This window comes from Plasmodium malariae, assembly GCF_900090045.1.
Source record: "Plasmodium malariae genome assembly, chromosome: 6".
Lineage (NCBI taxonomy): Eukaryota > Apicomplexa > Aconoidasida > Haemosporida > Plasmodiidae > Plasmodium > Plasmodium malariae.
Genome location: NC_041780.1, coordinates 749,647 through 771,550, shown reverse-complemented (window position 1 = coordinate 771,550; position 21,904 = coordinate 749,647). Strand labels below are relative to the sequence as shown.

General features: G+C 21.0%; 3 protein-coding genes across 3 annotated transcripts; 2 read left to right on the top strand and 1 right to left on the bottom strand.

Annotated features, from left to right (window-relative positions):
• Positions 1–5,918: 5,918 nt before the first annotated feature.
• PmUG01_06025100 (tryptophan-rich antigen) lies at positions 5,919–7,048 on the top strand (the record flags this gene model as incomplete). The annotated part of the gene is made up of 2 exons (XM_029003824.1): positions 5,919–6,095; positions 6,266–7,048. 2 exons carry the CDS (start codon positions 5,919–5,921, stop codon positions 7,046–7,048), a joined length of 960 nt encoding a protein of 319 aa, XP_028859904.1.
• A 4,189-nt stretch (positions 7,049–11,237) lies between these two features.
• Positions 11,238–11,612, bottom strand: PmUG01_06025000 (uncharacterized protein; the record flags this gene model as incomplete). The annotated part of the gene is made up of 1 exon (XM_029003823.1): positions 11,238–11,612. The coding sequence occupies one exon, from the start codon at positions 11,610–11,612 to the stop codon at positions 11,238–11,240; it is 375 nt and encodes a 124-aa protein (XP_028859903.1).
• A 6,796-nt stretch (positions 11,613–18,408) lies between these two features.
• Positions 18,409–19,182, top strand: SBP1 (skeleton-binding protein 1, putative; the record flags this gene model as incomplete). Its single annotated transcript, XM_029003821.1, has 1 exon — positions 18,409–19,182. One exon carries the CDS (start codon positions 18,409–18,411, stop codon positions 19,180–19,182), a length of 774 nt encoding a protein of 257 aa, XP_028859902.1.
• Positions 19,183–21,904: the final 2,722 nt, after the last annotated feature.

Genomic DNA, 21,904 nt, shown 5'->3' with positions numbered 1-21,904 from the left:
TTAATTTTAATTTTTTATTTTTATTAAATGAATGGATAAATTGCAATTTTAATTAATATTATTATTAAAAATACGTTTTAAAATTTTTGGGAACGTATAATTTCCATTTATAGCTTACATATTATGATCTCTGTTAATAAAATATGTATAATTAATAAATTCATAATAAAATCGTACACAGATTTAAAAGATTGCTGTCATATATATGTGTAATACCTGTTAGTGTTATTTACAATTTTTAGTTATTAAAAAATGCATATAATGCTTTAAGTTGCAGTATCCTCAATTATTCTAAATTTTTTTTTTCAATTCTTAGGACTACATGCAATCATAGAATGATTCTTTAACCACTACATATTAATGCTAAAAAATTGCTTTAATACCTCTTATTTTGTTATGCATATTCTTTAAATTGTTATCTCAATGACGTTTCTGTTTTTGATAGTTCATTCTTTTTTCCTAGTGAAAACTTGTTAATCTTTTTAAAATCCCATTAATAACATTATTATCAAATTCTATTCATAGTTATAATATGTGTATCACATAAGCTTTATAACTAATTTTATATTTTTCATTAATAATTTTTTTAAATACTTTGTATTTTTTCCATTATTTTACATTCACAAAGCTATTTATTATTACGTTTTGTTTTGTTTAGAATTTTTGTAGTTACCTTTTTACCTTACATATTTTAATACACATGTTCAAATAATATACAGTTTTGTATGCATGTGTCTATGGGAGTGAACACAATAATGTTAATCTATTTTTTCTTTAAAAATCATGAATTTTATTTATTAGCTCATATTCATTCTAATTATTATATCAAATGGAAAGTTATATTATTTTATGGAGATTTTTAAATTATAAATTCCACATATTTCAAATTTTCGTAAAAATCCTTATATATCTTGAGTTTCCATGTAACCTCTTATTAAGTACAATCTTATTTACACCAAAGCATAAATATATTAAAAAGTAAGAGCTGTTGTTTATTTGATTAAGCAATAAGTAAATATTTCTTTAATATTCAATGAATTACTCACAAGGTTTTCATATTTTACAAAGGTAAATAAAATATATTCTTTAATTTACCCGAAAACAACAGTTACAAGGAAAGTTTAATATTTTTAATATGAAAATATTGTAATATTTAATTTATATAATTATTTTTATCATGTGTCAAGTTCAATGATTCACATTTAAAAGACGAATTTTTCTATTTATTCTTATATGATATCATTTAACAAATATATTTAAATAGTGAACTATATGCATGTCCATTTTTTATATATCAACATACTATGTAACACGTCATAAACAAAAAAAATTATGTATAAAATGAATAAGCCAATGAAGCTAATTGATATATATAAAAAAAATAATTTTATATTTTTTTCTATATTATTATTAAAAAAAAAAAAGGTTCATAAAATATTATATTGTTCATATTAAATGTGAAGGGTAAAAAAATTATAAAAAAACAATTCTTTAAGATTAAATTATTTTGTACACTAAAGGATAATGTATATTGGTCAAGTGGAAAAAAAAGTAAATTTAATATATAATTTTAAGACATAACTACAATATACATATATTATTTGCAGCAATTTTCCTATAGTTCGGTCTTTTAAAAATAAGTGGCCAATTTACTTTTGCTTCTATGTTCTAAAAAAAATGTATATAATAAAAATAACTCTACATTCATCCTTAAAACACACAAAATATTAAAAGTTAAATATTATATTTTTGTAAAACATAACATGAACAAATAAAAATATGCCAACATATATTTTTTTAAAATATGAAATATTTTTTTTTGAATTCATATAATTTTCAAGGATTTTGGCATTCTCATAAATTTTTTAATTATTTGTCGTACTTTAGTGCATACACTAGCTGCTAATACGTTCTATTCGCAAAATCAATTTTTTAATATAAAATTATAACAAAAAACTAATAAAATATAATAATAACATATGATTTGTTAAGGTATTAATTTTTAATATTTTTACACAGTATATACACAATGAAACTTACGATTTCTGTATTCACACAGTGAAACATAATGAAATTATATAATATATAAAATAGTACCATCTTATACTTTTTATTTTATTAACTACCTTAGTATCAATTGTATAATAACACATTTAGATAAATCATATATTCATAATAAGGAACTTTTATTATTAAAACCATTAAAATCATTTTAATACATCAAATATATACACATATCTTAAGGTACAAACAATTATTTTATTATCGAATTCATAAGTTCAGTTAAACATATATAACAGTACAATTAAAAAAATATTATATATTGAAACATTTAATATTTTCAAGTTTTATTGAAGTTCATATTTTATTAATATAATTTGTTCTTTTTCTTGTCATCATTTTTAAAGTTTATTTGTTGTAACTTCTTTTTTAGGAAGCCGAATATTCCTTTTTTTTCATTTTATGTTCTTCATATATTCCGAGTGTGTAAATAAACAATATTAGTTCTAATTTTATAGTCTAGATGTTTTAATAAATATTATTCTTCTATTTTTATTTTAAAATGAGAAATAAAGACGAACATTTATTTCATAATTATATTTTGTTGATAACATAAAATTCAGTTAAAACTTTATAAAAAAAAAATAATAATAAAATAAAACAGTAACATTTTTCTTTTATTTTATTTTGTTAAATAGTTACTGCATCACAATATAGTACCACACCATTCATGCTTCTTAATTTAACAAATTATGTAACCCTGGTGGTTTTCAATGAATATACCAAGTGAGTGCATAATATATAACACGAAGTCAACAATAAGTGTGCGATTATATATTAAAATGAAATTAGTTTTTATATCTGTTTAAAAAAATAAAATTTAAAGAAACATAAGAACTTATTCTTTTTCATTTCCTCTTTAAATTATATACATTGTCTATTCCTTATTTGTATCTACTCAACTATTCTGTAAAACATGGAAACTCGTAACCCAAGATTACAGCATGCACATATTTTAATCTAAGGAAAAACGTCTCCTAAATACTATAATTTTATATACACTATTGTTATTACTTCTCCAAAAGGAATAATTAATCATTCAAATTATTTTATTCAAATAGTTACATTATTTAAACTACTCAATCACGTTTAACGATCATACAATATTTATACTTTTTCTTTCATACCTTTTTTATTATTATATAAAACTTCATACCGTATGTTTTAAATTGCTAATATTAGTTAACCTTTCCCTCAATTATTCAACTATACGCTATATAAAAAAAAATGAAAATACTAAATTTTTATCATTAGAATGTAATAAACAATTATTTCTATGATATAATGTAATAACAAATATTTTATTGGCATCTAAATATACTGTATATAAAATGTTCGTTTTTTTACATAATTTTACTTATTCACAATACCTCTGTTAAGATTGTTTCATTTACAGAAGTTATACTTTTTAATAATAAAAAATTATACAAACAGATAACACTTAACCCCACGAATATATTGTTTAACGCAATATGCATTACATATTATATACTATAGTAGAAAATAGAAAAAATGTTACAAACTATTTAGAACATTCAAAAATATATACTTGCCAATGGAATCTGACATATCTTACTTTAAAAATTATAGAATATTATTATTTTTATTTTAATAAAAAAAAAAAAAAAAAAATTAAATTATATTGTTGTTTTCTTAAAATATATTTTCATCTTCTTAATTATAAAAATGTATGCTGCTTTTATGTGTCAAAGTATACATATATTCTTTAAATGAAACTAATCTTTTCAAAACTAAAATATATGTATAAAGGGAAAAAGCCCTTATCAATTTTTTTTTCATAAAAGAATCTACACACTATAGGGAACGCTACTATATGCACATCTATAATAATTACATACATATACTTCATATATATATATTATATATATATGTATTTATTTTAAGCGTCACATGAAAAAACAGTTGCGCTAATTAAACACATTTTACGGTTTTGCAGCATTTTGTATCATTTCTCTAATATAAAAAACATTAAAAAGTAAGAAACATTTTTCCTTTTTGCTACACCTTTAAATAACACATTTAAAAATATTCAAATTATATGTTTTTATATTTAAAATTATTAAAATATAGAATTTATGCACTTTGTTTAATTTACGAAATGTAATTTAAAAAAACTAAAAAACTTATATAAGTATTGTATATTATATAAAATTTGTATGTGAGCTATTATTATAATTAATGAAAGACCATTTCAATTATCAGTCTACTTTTTTCATATTATATAATTATATATAGTTATTTATTTAATACATGTAACCCACAAATTTTTGTTTTTATTTAATTTTTTTTTTTTTTTTTTATTATATTTTCTATATTACTCTAAATATAATGAGATAAGGATTTTATGGATATTCATGAAATGTTGTTGTTCCTCTTTATATTTTATTTTTTTTCATATTTTTATTTTACCATATATAAAAAAAGACGTCCTTTACTCTTTGTTACATACTATATTTAAAGCAAAACTTTCTATTAATGATTGTTCTCATTAAATGTACATATAATATTTAAATAATGTCTTTTTTTCGAATGAATATTTTTTTTAATATATATTGCTATACTGCAATACTGTAATATAAGGACTAAGAAAGTCGTTCAAATAAGTGTTATAATTCTTTTAAGATGCATTATTCATATTTAAGTAGTTTTTTAAAAATATAATTGTTTACAATATTTTGTATTACAACATATTGTATTCATTTTTCAAAAAGTTTACCTTAAATGTAAGAATAATTTTACCAAAATGAGAGTTAATAAAAATATAAATTATTTAATATATTATAATGGGTAATTGCGTATGAATGGGCTTATATTATAAGGATATTATTGTAGAGCATCATAATTTATAAAATAATAATATAAGAAAAGAAATTAAATATATTTTATGTACAAATAAAATTTATTAGGGGTTTACTAGCCCTTTTGTGATTATTTTATAACTATATATTTTGAACGTATATTTTTTTTCTTTTATTTTTAATTACTAGTATTAAAATACCTGTTTTTTCTTTCTTTTTTTTTTTAAAAACATGATTTCATACCAATATTTTGTTATTTTATTAATTACAAATAAAATACATAATTGAAGTGATAAAAATGTATATATATTTAGAGAGAAAAAAAATTGAAAAGAAAAAATGAATATTTCTAATTATCTATAGATATCCTATCTATTAATAAGTTTATTTTTAAATGAAATAATAAAAAGAAACTAGTAAAAACGAATAGATACTAATATGTTAAACTCCTCCAAGCAATACCTAATACTCCAGAAAAATAATAAATAAATATATATATTTTTTATCCTAAATCAATATAAGAACGAACGTATCAAGTTCCATTTATCTTTATTAGAATGAATTGATTTCAAAACAAGAACAAAAACAGTGTCATTTAAACATTACAGAGAAGTTAATAAATATCTACTAAAGGCATAATTAATTTAAATAAAATTTTTATAAAAATAGTACGTAGTTTTTGTTGAACATCTAATAGTATCACTCTAAGAAAAAGATGGTTGCAAAATATATACATAATTTATATTGAATTTTTGTTATTTAACTATCCATTTTAAAATTATTTTGCATAATTTTATAAACAAATAATTAATGATATTAATATTTTTAAATTTTATGCTATTTTTTTAATTTTAATTATTTTTTTGTGTAATATCTATTTTGTAATTAGCCTCTTTATATTAATCATATAATATTTTAGAAATGCTTACCCACATTCTATTCATAAACAAAAATAATATATAATTATAAATTGTGTTTAAATTCTGATAGAACTCTCTGTCATTCAAAGATCTTTAGTTTATTGCTAATATATATAACATGGAGCCGAATAAGAATGTGCGCGATTTAATTACCCAGAGATCATATTTTTCATCTTTGACTACAGAAATTAGAAAGCACATATTATTAAATATGAACACAAAATCCTTTGTTTCACGTTTATCAACTGTTGTATTTTTTCTATTTTTCGTTCTTCTCTTAAATAATATTTCTGCAGTAAGATAAAAGCCCACATATACATTAACACATACATATGCACAAAAAAATACTCATACTTATACACACATATGTATATGCATATTTACATATATAAGTGTAGAGGGATAACCCTCGTAATACTATAAATTTATACAACATATGCATACGTATAAAAATTTTTTAAATAGTCTTCAAGTGCACAAAATAACCGAAGTGAATATGAACCAAATAATTTAATGGATTTTTGGAAAGGTGCAATAGAAGAAACAGAAACACTAAAAAATTGTGCATGGCAAAATTGGATGATGAGGTTGGAGTCAGACTGGGAACAATTTAATGCATCCATGAATATTAGAAAAGACGAATGGCTTAAAGAGGCAGAAGCTGAATGGGATGAATGGATAAAATCCATAAAAAATAAATGGATGAATTGTAATGAATATATGGATATAGAAATTAAATCTGATATTTTATCAAAATCTTCAACATGGAATGAAACTCAGTGGAAAGAATGGATACACACTGAAGGAAAACAACTTATGGTAGCAGATTTTGAAAATTGGATTAAAGAAAAAGAATCATTATTAGATTTACGGTTAATATCGGAATGGGTGCAATGGAAAAACGATAAAATTATGACATGGTTAATGAGTGATTGGAAATCTGAAGAAAATAATTATTGGTCACATTGGGAAAATGAGAAATGGCCTAAATGGTTTAATATATCAGAATGGAAACGTTGGCTCAAATGGAAAGAGAGAGTTGCTAGAGAAGGACAACAATGGATGAATTGGATCCAGCTTAAAGAAAATGTATATATATCCGGTGAAGGGTATAAATGGTCAGAATGGAAAAAAGAAAAGAAAATTGTTTTTGAGAAATGTACAAAATCCCTTATTGACGAATGGATAAATAATAAGAAGTGGATGTTGTTGACTGAGAAAAGTAATAAAACAGATTCCCAAGAATAATACATTTTCCAAGAAATGTTTAAGTGATTTTAAAATATAAAGAATAATAAAGTTTGTTCATTTTTTTTTTCTTTTTCATTTACCAAAATCATTACAGAGCTCTAAAGTATTTAACTAAAGAGATATAAAATTATTGTACACATATATAATTGAAAACGTTTTCATAGATATCATCTAGCATTTTTGCATAAAGCACCTTGTGAAAGGATTTCTTTTAGTATATAAATATGGAAATACAGAAAACAAAGAAAGTAGAAAAATCACGAAAAGGTAAGAATAATGACAATTAATATGAAAATAATAAATTAAATAACTTTAAAGCATAAAAGTATAAAAAGAAGATGCACAAATATGCTCTTATACATATATATATATATGTACGTAGAGCCATTTTTTGTCTGCCATTTATTGGTACAAAGTATTATTGATATCTGAAAAATTGTATTTATCGTAAATTATTAACTTTGATTTTTTCTTTGTTTACATACGTTTATAAATATATTTTTGCAGTAAGATTTTGTTGAATTTTTCTTCACTAGAAAAATTTATATTGTAATTTTGTCATATATGTACAAAGAAAATTATATATGTCTTCTCTTGTTTCTCTATTTGTTTAAAACTCTTTCATTATTATTTTATTTTTTTTTTTTTTTTAAGTTTTGCGTTATTTATGAATGTTTTCACGTATATAATTATGTTATATATAGTATACGTAAGCTCCAATAAGAACACAGGAAAATTCGAAATATTCGGAATGACATGTATATTAAATTTTTTTTTTTTATTTTATAATTTAAAATAATTTATTTATTAAAAATTATTCTTGTTCAAGAAATAAGTAGATTTATATAATTTTGAAAGCATCAGTTTCTGTGTGTATATTCATGTATAGCCATAATCTTATATATACAGAATGCATAAAATAAATTTTTATTTTTTACTATGCAAAATTTTGCCGTACATTATTGTAGGTTTATAATCAAAAGAAAGAATACAGTATCTTGTCATTATGTAATAAAACATGTAAAAATGTACATTACTTCTATTGATCATTTTAAACATTTTCATTAAGCTTCTACAATTATGGTATCCACAATGTTTCCTTATTTTGTATTAAGGAAGATATTATTTTTATAAGAATATTACTAAGTTTCTCATTAAGCATCTTAGCAATAAAAGTACTAAAATATAATTTTACATTATCAGTACTGCCAATTGCATTCAGTTAAAGTAATAACAAAATGTAAAATGAATAATCATTTAAATTTAAGAAACCAAATATTTTGATTAATATAAATTGTATGGTTATGTTTTTTTCCTATTGAACAATAACTGTTCGTCAATCATTAAACGTTTCAGAAATATATTCACTATTTCATTAAAATTTGCAGTTATATTTTTTTGCAAAGAGTATATTTTAAAAAGAGTTACAATATTTACAACTTTTATTGAATGAGAAAAAAATTTTCTTAGGATATTTTAAAATATATGATATACTAATATGACACAAAAAGTATAGTATCACTTATAAGCACACTTACAAAAAGTGTGAAGGGCTGTAATAATTTATACTGTGTATATTATTTTATACATAATATGTTTGGTTACCTAAAAAAATTTTTCAATAAAATTTTCAGACATTTCTTTTCTACGTCTTATAAATACTTAAATTAAAATAACATTTAAATACATGAAAATTACAGTTCCATAGGTTATAAAAGTAACTAAAATGATAAATAAACTATAATATTATTTAAGGTGAATTATATTAATAGATATACTCAAATTCTTATAAACATTTATAAAAAAGCAAAACAAGAGCAACAATATGGAATGCTACATTCAAATATTTACTTTCTTGAAACATATAAGAAAAGACATAATATATATATGCATCATCAATATATACTGATATATATTCCTGGTATTTATTATAGTTATATATATATATATATATATGTTTTCGTATACATATATATATTAACAGAAAAATAGATGGAATAGAGGGAAAATATATTAATATTCTACAAAAGTATAATAGTATGTATTCTTTAAAAAAATGACTAGTGCTAATTTATATTAATTATAGTGATATTAAAAAATAAATCATTGTATTTTTTCCACGCTTTCTTTAAAAATGCTGTTATGGAAATATTAAGCAAATTATAAGGAGATATCCATAAAATTCCTGGTATAAAAACGAAATATTTTTACGTGAAAATTAAAAAAAAAATTAAAAGTAGTTTTTTTTTCTTAATATGTGTAATTTTTACCTGTGTTCAACTAAATTTTGTACTATAAAATAATGGATTTTTTAGAATTTATTTTTTAAGGTTTAAAATAATCCTTCACTAAATATACGATCTTTTAAGCCATAATTAATTTTAATGTAGAAACACCTTAGTTTTAATTTGTAAAATATAATTAGATTATCATTTTCATGTATCTATATTAATATATATTATATGTGTATGTGCATGTGCACATTCTTATAGAGTGCCTTCTTTTTTATTATGCCTTTTTCAGTTCAAATCATTCATGGATCGCCCACAATGTGTAAATAAATAATTAACAACATCTAAACGCTGCATACAATATAAAAATTAAAAATTCCTCTTTTAAATTTCCAAATTAAGCAACAAATTCTTCCAAATAAAAAAATAAATAAAATAAAATAATATAAAATAAATTAATAAATTACTGTGCAAACCTTAATTTTAAATGTTACAGGATATAAAAATATTGAAAGTGTATCCATAATTACATTAAATAATATACATTATAACATATTTATCACAATTCTTATGAATACTTTCTGAATGAATAAGCTGTTCAAAACGAAAAATTGGCATATTTAAAAAGATATACCCATTTTATTTTAATGAAGTATAAGAGTAAGATTCATATATATTTAACGTTAAAAAAATAAAGAAAACTTTTAAGTTCGGATTACAATAATTACTTAAAATTAAAAAAATAAAACAATTTGAGATGATTAAGGATATAACACAAGTCTCTATTTTAGTGTATTAACATTAGTTTCATTGTAAAAAATATTATGTACAATTCATGTACATCTACACATTTATAATATATATATGAAAAATATCTTAAATAAAAATATTTCTTCAAATAAATACACAATATTTATTCAAATATGTATAAAATGATAAATAAATATATATGGTAAAAGACCATAATAAATTGCACTGAAAGCATATTTTAAAATACCCTATGAAAAAAAAAAAACGAAAAGAAAAAAGTATAAAGTTATATAAAGGTCGCGTATCCATAATTTTACACTTACACATCAAAATATTTACGCATTTACTTGTGTTCTGGATACGATGGTTTGGGAGTCCCAAGAAATATTTTTTACGTAAATAAAACACTTTTAATGATTCCACTATTTTCTCTATATTATTTAAAGTATTCTTTTTAACTTTTTCAAAAAAATCATATATAATTAACCTTTTATAATTTTTACCTTTTATGAACATATAAATAACTAATACACACTCTAGGAACCTAATTTAATATATATATATATATATATATATATATTATATAAATGAAGTTGTAGAGATACAAATATATGTGTTATAGCCTCAAATGAAACAGAAACTCAAAGCAATGTATATTTTATCACACTTCGTTTTACAATAAAAATATTTTTATCAACAATTCCATCTTGATAAATAACTTTTTCATAGTTCACTATATATAAAACATTTTTCATCCAAAATATAAATTTATATTTTTTATTTTATTGTAAATATCATTCAATAAAACCTTAAAAATACCCATATTGCCAAATGAAACGTCATCTTATTCTTTCTCCCTAATTAATTATTATATGTTGTTTCTTTGTTATCTACTTTTTTTTCTCCCTCATTATAATCTATTCTTCCTCCTTTATTATCTGCTTCTTTACTGTCTGTTTTATTGCCTTTTGATTCTTCAAATATTAAATTTTTAAGAATTGTTACCCTTTTAGCTTATCCTGTAAGATGTCGTTTGCAAATACCCTTATAATCTGATAACTTTTTCATAAATCCTGCAAATTCTCTCTTTTTATTTTCTGAACAATTTTGGGGATCCTAATTAAATGATAATTTAATATCTGATACTTTTTTCTTTAAATCTACTAAATGTGATTCACGGATTTCTTTATAATTAGTTAACCTTTTCATAAATACTCCCAAACCACTTTCTGTTTATTATCTCCGTCTTTTTTACTCCCTTCACAAATATCTACTTCTTTTTTATATGATTCATTACCATCCCCTTTTCCACTTTTTAATTTCTCATTAACTGAATCCTTGTGGTGTAATATTACCTTTGGGGCGTCAGCCATTTGTGATGTACAAGAATTCTTATTATGTGTTATGTTTTCCTTTACTCCTGATGTTTTATCCATATTACTTACTGTACGACCTGATTTTTTTGATTCTCTTTCACCTTTTATTTTATCTTTTTTCTCATTATCTTCAAGTGTGTCACATGTACCTGTAGCTTGTGATTTGTTACCTTCTTCAACATTAGTCATTATTCTGTTAGTCATTAACTTAAATGTGCTACTACCGTGGCTTACTTCTTTCTTTAAGGAACTTCCAGCTGTAACCTGTAGATAGTAATCAATAATTTATATAAAAAAAGAAGTACGTTTTACCACGTTAATAAAGTTTTATTTTAAAAAGAAAAATATACAGGATACGAAACAAAATAGAGAAAAAAAAAAAAAAAAAAAAAAGACACAACAATCAAAATATAACAATCAAAATAAAATAGTCAAAACACAAGAATTATTATATGACAATCATAGCACAATGATCAAAACACTACAGTTATTACACAACATTTATAATGCAACTGTCAAAACATATTTTTTGCATTTTTATTATGTTACATTATTGCAAAATTCACATATCCATATAACGAGCGTAAGTGAAAGAACTTTAACAATAAAAGAAAAATTAAATTTTCCTTTCACAAAATCATTATTTGTTATATCTCTATCCTTCAGCAATATACCTGTTATATATATGCTTATTAAGTCCACCGCCTGTGGATTTAATGGGGTTCTTACTATTCTTTACCATCATTTTGTACTTGCTCTTAAATTAAAAGTAATACTCTAATGATTAAAAATGTTCTTAAATGTAAAAGCTTACTGAGCTACTAATAAGAAAAATAGCTCACAAAATCTAATTTTAGTAAAATATATGTATGTGTATAATATGTATAAATATTTGTTTATATTTAACTATTTATACATAAATAACTATTCAAAATAAGATAAAATTCATATACATAATAAGAATAGCAAATATAACTGTTTTATGTCAGTAATATAAAATAATCATCTAAATAATTTTTTTTACAAAAACGAAGATAAACATGTATATATTGTAGTTATATTTTGTCGTTCATTTAAAAACAAAAAATATAAGTAACCTATAACTAAATATATTTTAACCAAAGTTTTGCAAGAAACAAAAAGAATTTAAAGCCTACTTTCTAAATTTTTTTTTTTATATATTACATTAACATAATGAATACAATCATTAGACACAAACTACATGGTTCTTATGCTGATAGCAACGGTGGTAACATTACTGAAGATAAGCAAAAATATCAAATAATTTCACATTTTTATTTTCAATTGTTTAAAACGTTTAATGTTAATAGGAATAAAATTTAATAATGTGATGTATTTATAGCTATTAAATACTATATTAAATTTTAGGAATATTAAAACTAAGTCAGCTGAGTTGAGTGAAATTTTTTTATATTTTAATTATTATAAACATAATTATATATGATCTACGTAATTTTATATAATAAATACACCATATAAAATTATGTACATTTAAATAATTATGATAATATTAGTGTTAAAAAACAACAAAAAAAAAAGAACATAAGTTATTATAAGAAACTATATTTATTTATATAAAACTCACTATTCACCTATTATAATTTGTACATGTTTTATAAAGAAATGCATATGATAAAAATAAAAAAAGTACGTGAATTATTACATACTGTATGTATGTAAATAATATTATGTATATATATATATATATATATATATATATATGTGTAATATATAACAGAGTAATTTATATAAGATGATTAATCTTGATAATGTAGTAAGAAATAAAAGGGGGGACGAATATTACAATATTACTAAAAAATTTGAAAAAATAAATAGATCTGAAAAAATATTTTTTTTTTTAACTTTTCGTTCCAAAACTTTTATGCAAACAATATTAATAACATCATTATCTAATGTTTTAACGAGTATTAGGTTTTCTGATAGAAAAATTATATATTTTCTTCATAAATCTCCAAGCTTTTTCATGTTGGCTAAAAATAAAAATTCTAAAAAAAATGTTTTTTTTTTGTCATATATTTTTTATTCATTATTATTTCTTAGAACGGCAAAACTTTCTTTAAAGCATTCTATTAAAGAAACATCTTAACCAAAAATGTTTTATATATATATGTATACACGCAGGCAAACAAAATTAACGTGTCTTCTCAGATAAATATATTACTAGAAAATTAATGAATAATTGAAAAATGTATAAAAAAAAGGGAAAATAATTAATTGAATATATTATTTTAAAATTAAAAAAAATAAAAAATATTCTGACAATTTAAAAAGATTATTTATTCTTACCATTTTTTTTTTCTTCTTTTTTTTTTTTTTTTTTTTTGTCTTATTTTTTAGATGCTTAATTTATTATTCTAACTTTTAAGATAGATACTTTATTTCTTTGTATACTATGAATTTTTGTATCATTTGGTCATTTCATGCTTTATTTTGTATTACATAAATTTATTTATACAAAAAGATACGTATTAACAACTAGTGTTAAAAATAATTTCAACGATAATTATAAAAAAATTTTAAATATTTATACTTGTACACTAATTAAATTTGACTTTAATTAATGCTTCTATTTAGTTCTACTTATATTTTTACCTTCTCTGGCAAATTTTTTATCACCCTATATTAATTTATTGAAAATACCAACAAGTATGTAGGATGTAAGGCATTTAAAAAAATTCAAAATTGTTTAAGTAACATTTCCAATCCTTTCAAGAATGTTTGATATATTTATTAGAAATTATTTATTGCACAAATTAGGTTCCATTATACATATGTAGATATATATATGAGTTCATTTTTGGTTAAGATAAAAAAAAATATATTTCATATGTCCAATCGATATATTTTTTTTTTTATTTGAAGTTAAAAGAACTATTAATCCCATAATTACACAAACTACGAGTTTTTTTGCTCTAAATAATTGAAAAAATTGATGCAAATTCTAAAGCCCCTAATCGAACTAAGCATTATTCAATGGCATGCTACTATAAAAAATTCTAAAAACAAATAAACTTCCCTTATAATTATTTTATTAGTACCAAAGTTTATTAATCGTCCTTCTTTAAAAAAACAACAAATAAAAGAAAGAAAAAAAAAAAAAATACATTTTTATATACTTATTAATGCAGACAAAATTATCGTTATTCACATGATATATTACGCGTAATGAGTTTAATTGAACTTAAAAAAAGAGAAAAAAGAGAACATGATTTAACTGCAGCTTAAATGTTATTCCATCTTTACGTCAAACACTGCGCTTTTATTAATTATCACATGAGGAAATCTATATTTTCTTATTAAAGATAAAACCAATTTATTTAACTATTTATCAAATTATTGTATTTACTTTCTTAATAATAAAATTTAAATGAATATACTGAATTAAAATGTTATATTTTTTTTATTAAATGTAGATTTTAATTTTATAACACAAACAGTTGTAATTTATTTACTTTTATTTATATCGAAATTATTGCAATATGTAAAAAATAACTAATTGAGAGAATTTATATTCAAAGAGCTTTGAGCTGCTTATTTACTATATAGAAAAATTCCCTTTTTGTAAATTATTCTATTTCCTAATATATTTATTTTTATGGAAAGTATTTTTCACTTTTTAATAATTTTTAGTTATTTTTCAAAATTGAATATAATTTTCTTTTAATAGACAAATAATTGGTAATAATTCTTTATATATTTCAGGAAAAATAGTAAAACATAATACACATTGGCAAATGCTATAATATGTACAATACCATTTTTTATTATGATGTTAAATTTTATATTATTCCTTTTTGTTACGCATAATTTTTGTATGTTGTAAAATATGGAATCAACTAAATATTAACAATATGTACCCAATTCACCAAACATATATCAGAAGATTGTAAAGCACATGAAAAAGGGGGAAAAAGAGCTCATAATTGATGACTCAAATGAAATAAATGATTTTTCCATGCTTTTATATATTAAGTGTACATTTATATAAACACAATAATATGTATATATTTCCTAAATTAAAGTGTAAAATTTAAACAAAAATTTATAGGATTGTATTATAAATAATTATTTTTATCAAACTGTTTTATACTCTCTACATAATTTTGACATTTTGTTATTATGACCTGCTCAGCGTTTTGTCATACTTTATTTCCTACTAGGGTTATATATATATAGAGAGAGAGAGAGAATAGAAAATCAAAATGTATTAAAGTAAAAATAGTAAATAGACATTTAACTGATAAATTAAAATATTTCCTTATGGTGAACATAATCTATTTATCAATTAAAAAAAAATATATATATGCATTCTATTTTATTGATTGTCTTTTGTAAAAATTCCAAAAATAAAAAATATAAATTTTATGGCTTATTTTCTTACCATCACTGCAGATACTTATTTTATTGATGAATGAAAAAAAAATATCACAAGCAAAAATTGAGCAGACATTGGTAGTAAACGTTATTAACAAACCCCCCCCCTCAATAATTCCTTTTAATTTTAATGTTTCGTTCCATACAATGCATAATGAATAAGGTATTACAACGATTTTTAATTTGTAATAGGATTATACTATTCGTATAATTTCCGCAACAAGTTTCTAAATCCATAAGCCTTTTTTTTTACTTTTATATATAATTAAACTTTCACTTCTAAGAATAACATAAAATTCTTTTAAATATCTTAACGTAATAAAAATAATAAACGGTAAAAATATAATACCCATAGCAGCCATCGTGTATAAAAAGATTATAGAATAATTATATACACGAATAAAATAAAAGTGTAACAAAAATGCAACACGAAAAAATTAAGGAAAAAAAACATATTAACAAATTTTTATTTATGACATACACATATATAAACTACTCTTTATTCGCTAACAAGAGAAAGTATGCCAATTTTATTATCTTAGCAATTTTGCTATGTGAATAGTAAAATATGAAATAAGCCTTTTTATACTCCGTATATATATATATATATATATATATATATATAAAATGAAAAGCATAATTTATTATATTATGCAAAAATAAGATTTATTAATATGCACTCTACTATAAAGAGATGCTCTACTCTTTTTTTATATTAAACTAATATATATATATAAGTTTATACTTATAAATATATGTCATGATCAATTTTCTTTTTCATTACAAATGTAATTAAAATTTATTTATATTTTTTTTCGTAATATTACTATATTCTGTTTATGCATTGTTTTTATAAGGAAAAGCTACCTGTAACAGGAATCTTCTAAGGAAATAGGTTTAAAATACTTAAAAAGAAAATATGCATAATACACTATATAAATATAATTAATGCTTTCTACATTTTCTTTAAAAAAAAAAAAAAATTTAGAGAATGAATATATTAATTGTCCAAATAAAAAAAATATTTTATTTAAATGATATATAAATAAGATCGTTAAAATAAAATTTCAGCTCTTTTATTATTCTTTTTTGTATTGTTTTTATTATTACGAGCATATTATATTAGTAGAAATAGTTAAATTACATGCAAAATTATAAAATATACAATAATATAAAAGCACAAAAAAAAAAGTAATTAAACTAAAAAGCACCAAGTATACAAATTATTATATTATAAATGTAATAGATATTTCATAAAATGAGTCTGTGCTAATGAATAATATATAATTTAATAATAATATATTTAAACCATAAATTAATAAACTCATATTTCTCGGATGTAAGGTAATACTAACATTTATATATATATATATATATATATGGACTTGATAAATAATTATGCTCAAACAAAATAATAAAATAAAAACCCCGTATGCATAACATAAAAAAATATATATCATTTTTTTATATGTGGACAACTATAACAAAATTAGGAAATAGTATATATTGACTTATAACTATATTAATTTTATTTGCTTTATATTATTCTTGTTAAAAGTAAAAAAAAATTAAGAAGAAAATGTAAAAAATAATTTAAAAAAAATTTAATATTTAAAAAAATATTATTTGTAAAAAAACCCTTAAGTATACCTAGAAGCATTAAATATATATAATATTTTTTTTTTTTTTATGAATTTATGTAAAATTAGCTATTTTAGAAGTATATTAAAAGAAAAATAAAATATTTTATTATTTATTATGTACATAAAATAATAAATCTCTCTGAAAACATTAATTTATTATATTTTTTTTTTAATTTATTTTTTCATTGAAATAATTTTGTGCAACAAAAAACAATTTATGGTTTATAATTTTTTTAAATATTACACAATAATTCTTTTAATTAAAAATATAGCTAAGAAAAAAAAAGTAGTGTTACTTTTTTGCTATTTAAATCTGTATATAATTTTATATCTTTTATTTTCTGTAAATATATTTTTTTTTTATTTGTTTTATTTATTTTTTAAAAGTATATTATCGTGAAAAATTCTAGAAATAATAACGAATTTAGAGATATCTTGAAGTTATATATTTTTTATTCTTATATTAAATTTTCTTCTCGAAGAGGTATTTAAAAATAAAAAAAAAGCATATATATATATATATATATATTCATTTATATTGTGTACATCCTTCATATAATGTTATATAATTAGCCTTTTAAAGATTAATTATTAAATTAAAGTAAAAATAGAGATATGTGTTTTGATTTTATAACATAAATTACAATGTGCATTTTAGTCTATTTGTACATATGGACAACCATAAAATTACAAAAAAATGAACATGATAACAAATATTCAGTATATATAATAAATTTTTTAACGTCCTGTGGTAATGCATTTTTTGCATTCTTTTTAAAATTTTAAATTTTGTAAGCCTTGTACATTTTGATATAGATGTAATTATCCCACTTTTTATGTACTTCTGTTTTTTAAAATTAGGTATACGGTTTATATTTGAAAATAACATTTAGAAAAAAATATTATAAATAGAAAAATCTTGAGAGTTACATTTTATAAAAATGAGTCTACGAGAAACTACCCACGTTCCACAAACAACTGTTGCAAAAGACGTAAATCACAATTCGTTAGATTTAGCCGAAGATAGATTTTCTCAAACGAATGATATAAATGCGCATAGAACTACAAATGTCAGTGAATTATCAAATCAAGTGGCTGAACATGCTAATCAAGTAAATGAACATGCTAATGTAGTAACTGAACGTGCTAATCAAGTAAATGAACAAGTTCGTCATGTAGCTGAACAAGTTCGTCAAGTAGCTGAACAAGTTCGTCAAGCACCAAATGTTCAAGCTCCTGTTTCAAGTAATTTAGCTCCTTCAGAAGCAGCATCTACATCTACCGAAGTAACTGCCGAACCATTACATAATACTACTGTAGAGGGTGCTCCAGAATTACCATCATCAGAAAAAATTGAACCCCCACCCAATTTAGATGAATTATTTAGTGAAGAGTCTATTAGAAAATTAAGAGAATCCATAGAAAATTCTCCTTGTTATAAACGTAGAGTGGCTTTATATCAGCAGCAACAACAACAACAACAGCAACTTGCTAGTACACAAACATTGAATCTTGGTCCATCGTCATCAATGATATCTCCCTTATTTAAGTTACAATTTTTTGCATCATATGCTAAGGGAGTTATGCATTATATTCAAAATCATTATGTAGCACTTATAGTAGTTTTTTTATTAATGCTTAATGCATATTTTTTAATAAATTATTTCAAAAACACACCACAAAAAGGGGTAATAACCAAAAGAAGAAAATTTTAAGGATTATATATATATTTATTTATGTATATTTATGTTTTTCTGGGAATTTATATATTTATATTTGTTTTTGTATATATTTATCTATGTATGCTTATGTGTTTTATTTTTTCATACAAAAAAAAAGCACTCATTTTAAATTAATTTTTTTTTTTTTTTAATACAGAAAAAAAAAGCGAAAAAGGTGGAAAAATCCAAAAAATGTGCAAAAGAAAAACAAGAGGAGAATGATGATATATAAGATTTGAAAATTGCTATACCCAAATGAAAATATAATAATTAATTTTTAAAGTAAACGATCTCAAATATTTAGGACAGAAATAAGACAATAATAGAAAGACAAAAACGCTTGAACAAGCAAACATGTAAACCACCTCTGAAAATATGTAAATGTAGAAACGAATATACAATAACCGTATATAATATTTTTCAGTAAAATAGTTTATATACTATATACATATATATATATTTAAGTATATACGCAAATATGTTTTTTTTCACGATATATTTATGTCGTTTATTTAAAATATATATACAACTTTGAATTTTCTGTTTTTTAAAATTTTCCTTTCTTTTATTTAATTAAAATTTATAATTGGATAAATATGAAAAAAATAGTTCATATATTATTCCTATAGATTTAAACATTAATTTTTTATTCAAAAATTTTAAGTTATTTGTGAAAATTAAGAACATTGTTTTTTAATAAAACCTTATATTTGCCCCATATTTAAATTAATGTTCCATACACTAATTATATATAATACTTTAATAAATATATAATCCCATGAAACGAGCGTTACAATATTTTGGCCCCATATGTGATAGATATATTAAAAAATATAAAATAAAATAAAATAAAGTAAAACTAATGATTGTTTCACTATTAAATATTATTTCTGTACCATGAAATGGTAATTTTAAATGATATTCATAATGAGGGCATTTTGATGTAAATAATTCTTTCTCATTTTCTTAGCAAATTGTAAGGTATATGTTCCATACGAATATACAAAAATGGGTGTTCATATATATATATATATATGTACATTTATGTATATACTCAATAATGCAAGCTCTTTTAAAAGCATATTAGGCTTTTCTTAGAAATTTTTATTATAATAGTGTTTTTCGTGAGAAGCCCAATATTACCGAACGTACCAAACTTTTAGTTCTAAAAATACCCATTTTTATTTATTGTAATAAAAATGTATTATGGATGTGTTTTTATAACGAATAAGGTTTCAAAGTATTTATAGCATCTCCAAGAGTACTGTTACAGTTTAAAATCAGCACGTGTCGTTTACTGGTTAAACTTTTTTAATTTATTAAACACCTTAACTATTTTAATTATATTTTTACATACAAGTACAAATTTATGATAATCTAAATTTTGAATATCAATTGCTTTTAATAAAATAACGAAAAACTAAAAAAGAGAAAAATATATTGTTGCACAGATAATATTTTTAAAATAAAAAAGTTTCTATATAATATTAAACCTTACAAAAAGAAATTAAATGTTATTATATCTATTTGAAATACTTCATACTTTTTTTTTATCTAATATCAGTTTTATTAATTTTTATCAGAGTAAAATAAAACATTTACCAAATAGATTGCTCTGCAAAAAGTGACAACTACAAAGGGTAAAAATATATAAACTTTTCAAACAAAGCAATAATACTCTTATAACAAGTGAGCTTATTATATATATATATAGATAGATATAGATATATAGATAGATATATAGAAATATATTTGCATAACCAGAAAAAAAATGAATAAAAATAATAGTATGGTTAATATATCATTTCTTCATATTTTACACAATTAAAATACAAGCCCGAAAATGTAAAATTTGAAATGAGAATAAAAAAAGGCTGATTTATCTGATAAATAGGTCACATAAAAAATGTTTGTAAAGACATTATTAATTTATCTTTTTAGGTATATGGGAAAACATAATTCTTAAAATTTTCATCTTAAATTATGATATATGTTTCCCATTTTTCACAAAAAAAAAAATGAACTTACAATACCCTTTTAGAAGTTACGAAACTATAATATTATCTTTCCCTTTTAATTTTCTAATTGAAATAAATATATATGAATAATATGTATATATATAAGATTTATAGAAAAACTTTTTTTTCCTGTTCTGTATTCGAATTAATGCAGATATACATTTTTGCCTCATATAAAATTTAGTTTCTTTTTTTTTTGATTTTTGCCATATTCTAACATTTATCCTTCTAGGTTTAGCTAATAAAATAATATCGTCCTTATTAAGAGAGTGATGAGATCAATTTAAAAAAAAAAACGCTATCATCGTTTTGTATTTCTAATAAAAAAAAAACGTAGTATTCACAAATAATCCATAATTAAAAGCTCAAAAATATATTTTTTTAAAATTTAGAACACATAGTTTAAGTTACATATTAATAAAACAATTATCAAAAAAGTTATACATTTTATAAAACTTTAATATAAAGGCAACTACAAATCGATCCAGAAAATTGTTTTTGTTCTAATTTAATTTTTTTTTTTTTGATATATTTTAAATCAGCGTTTTTCCAGTACTATAAATAATATAACACCATTGGGAAGTTCATGTTGTGTAGATATATATACAGATGTGTCAATGTCATTATTTTTCACACTTAAAAAAAAAGTAAAATATTTTTTTTTGTTACAGAAGAACTTTAATGAAAATACAATTTAT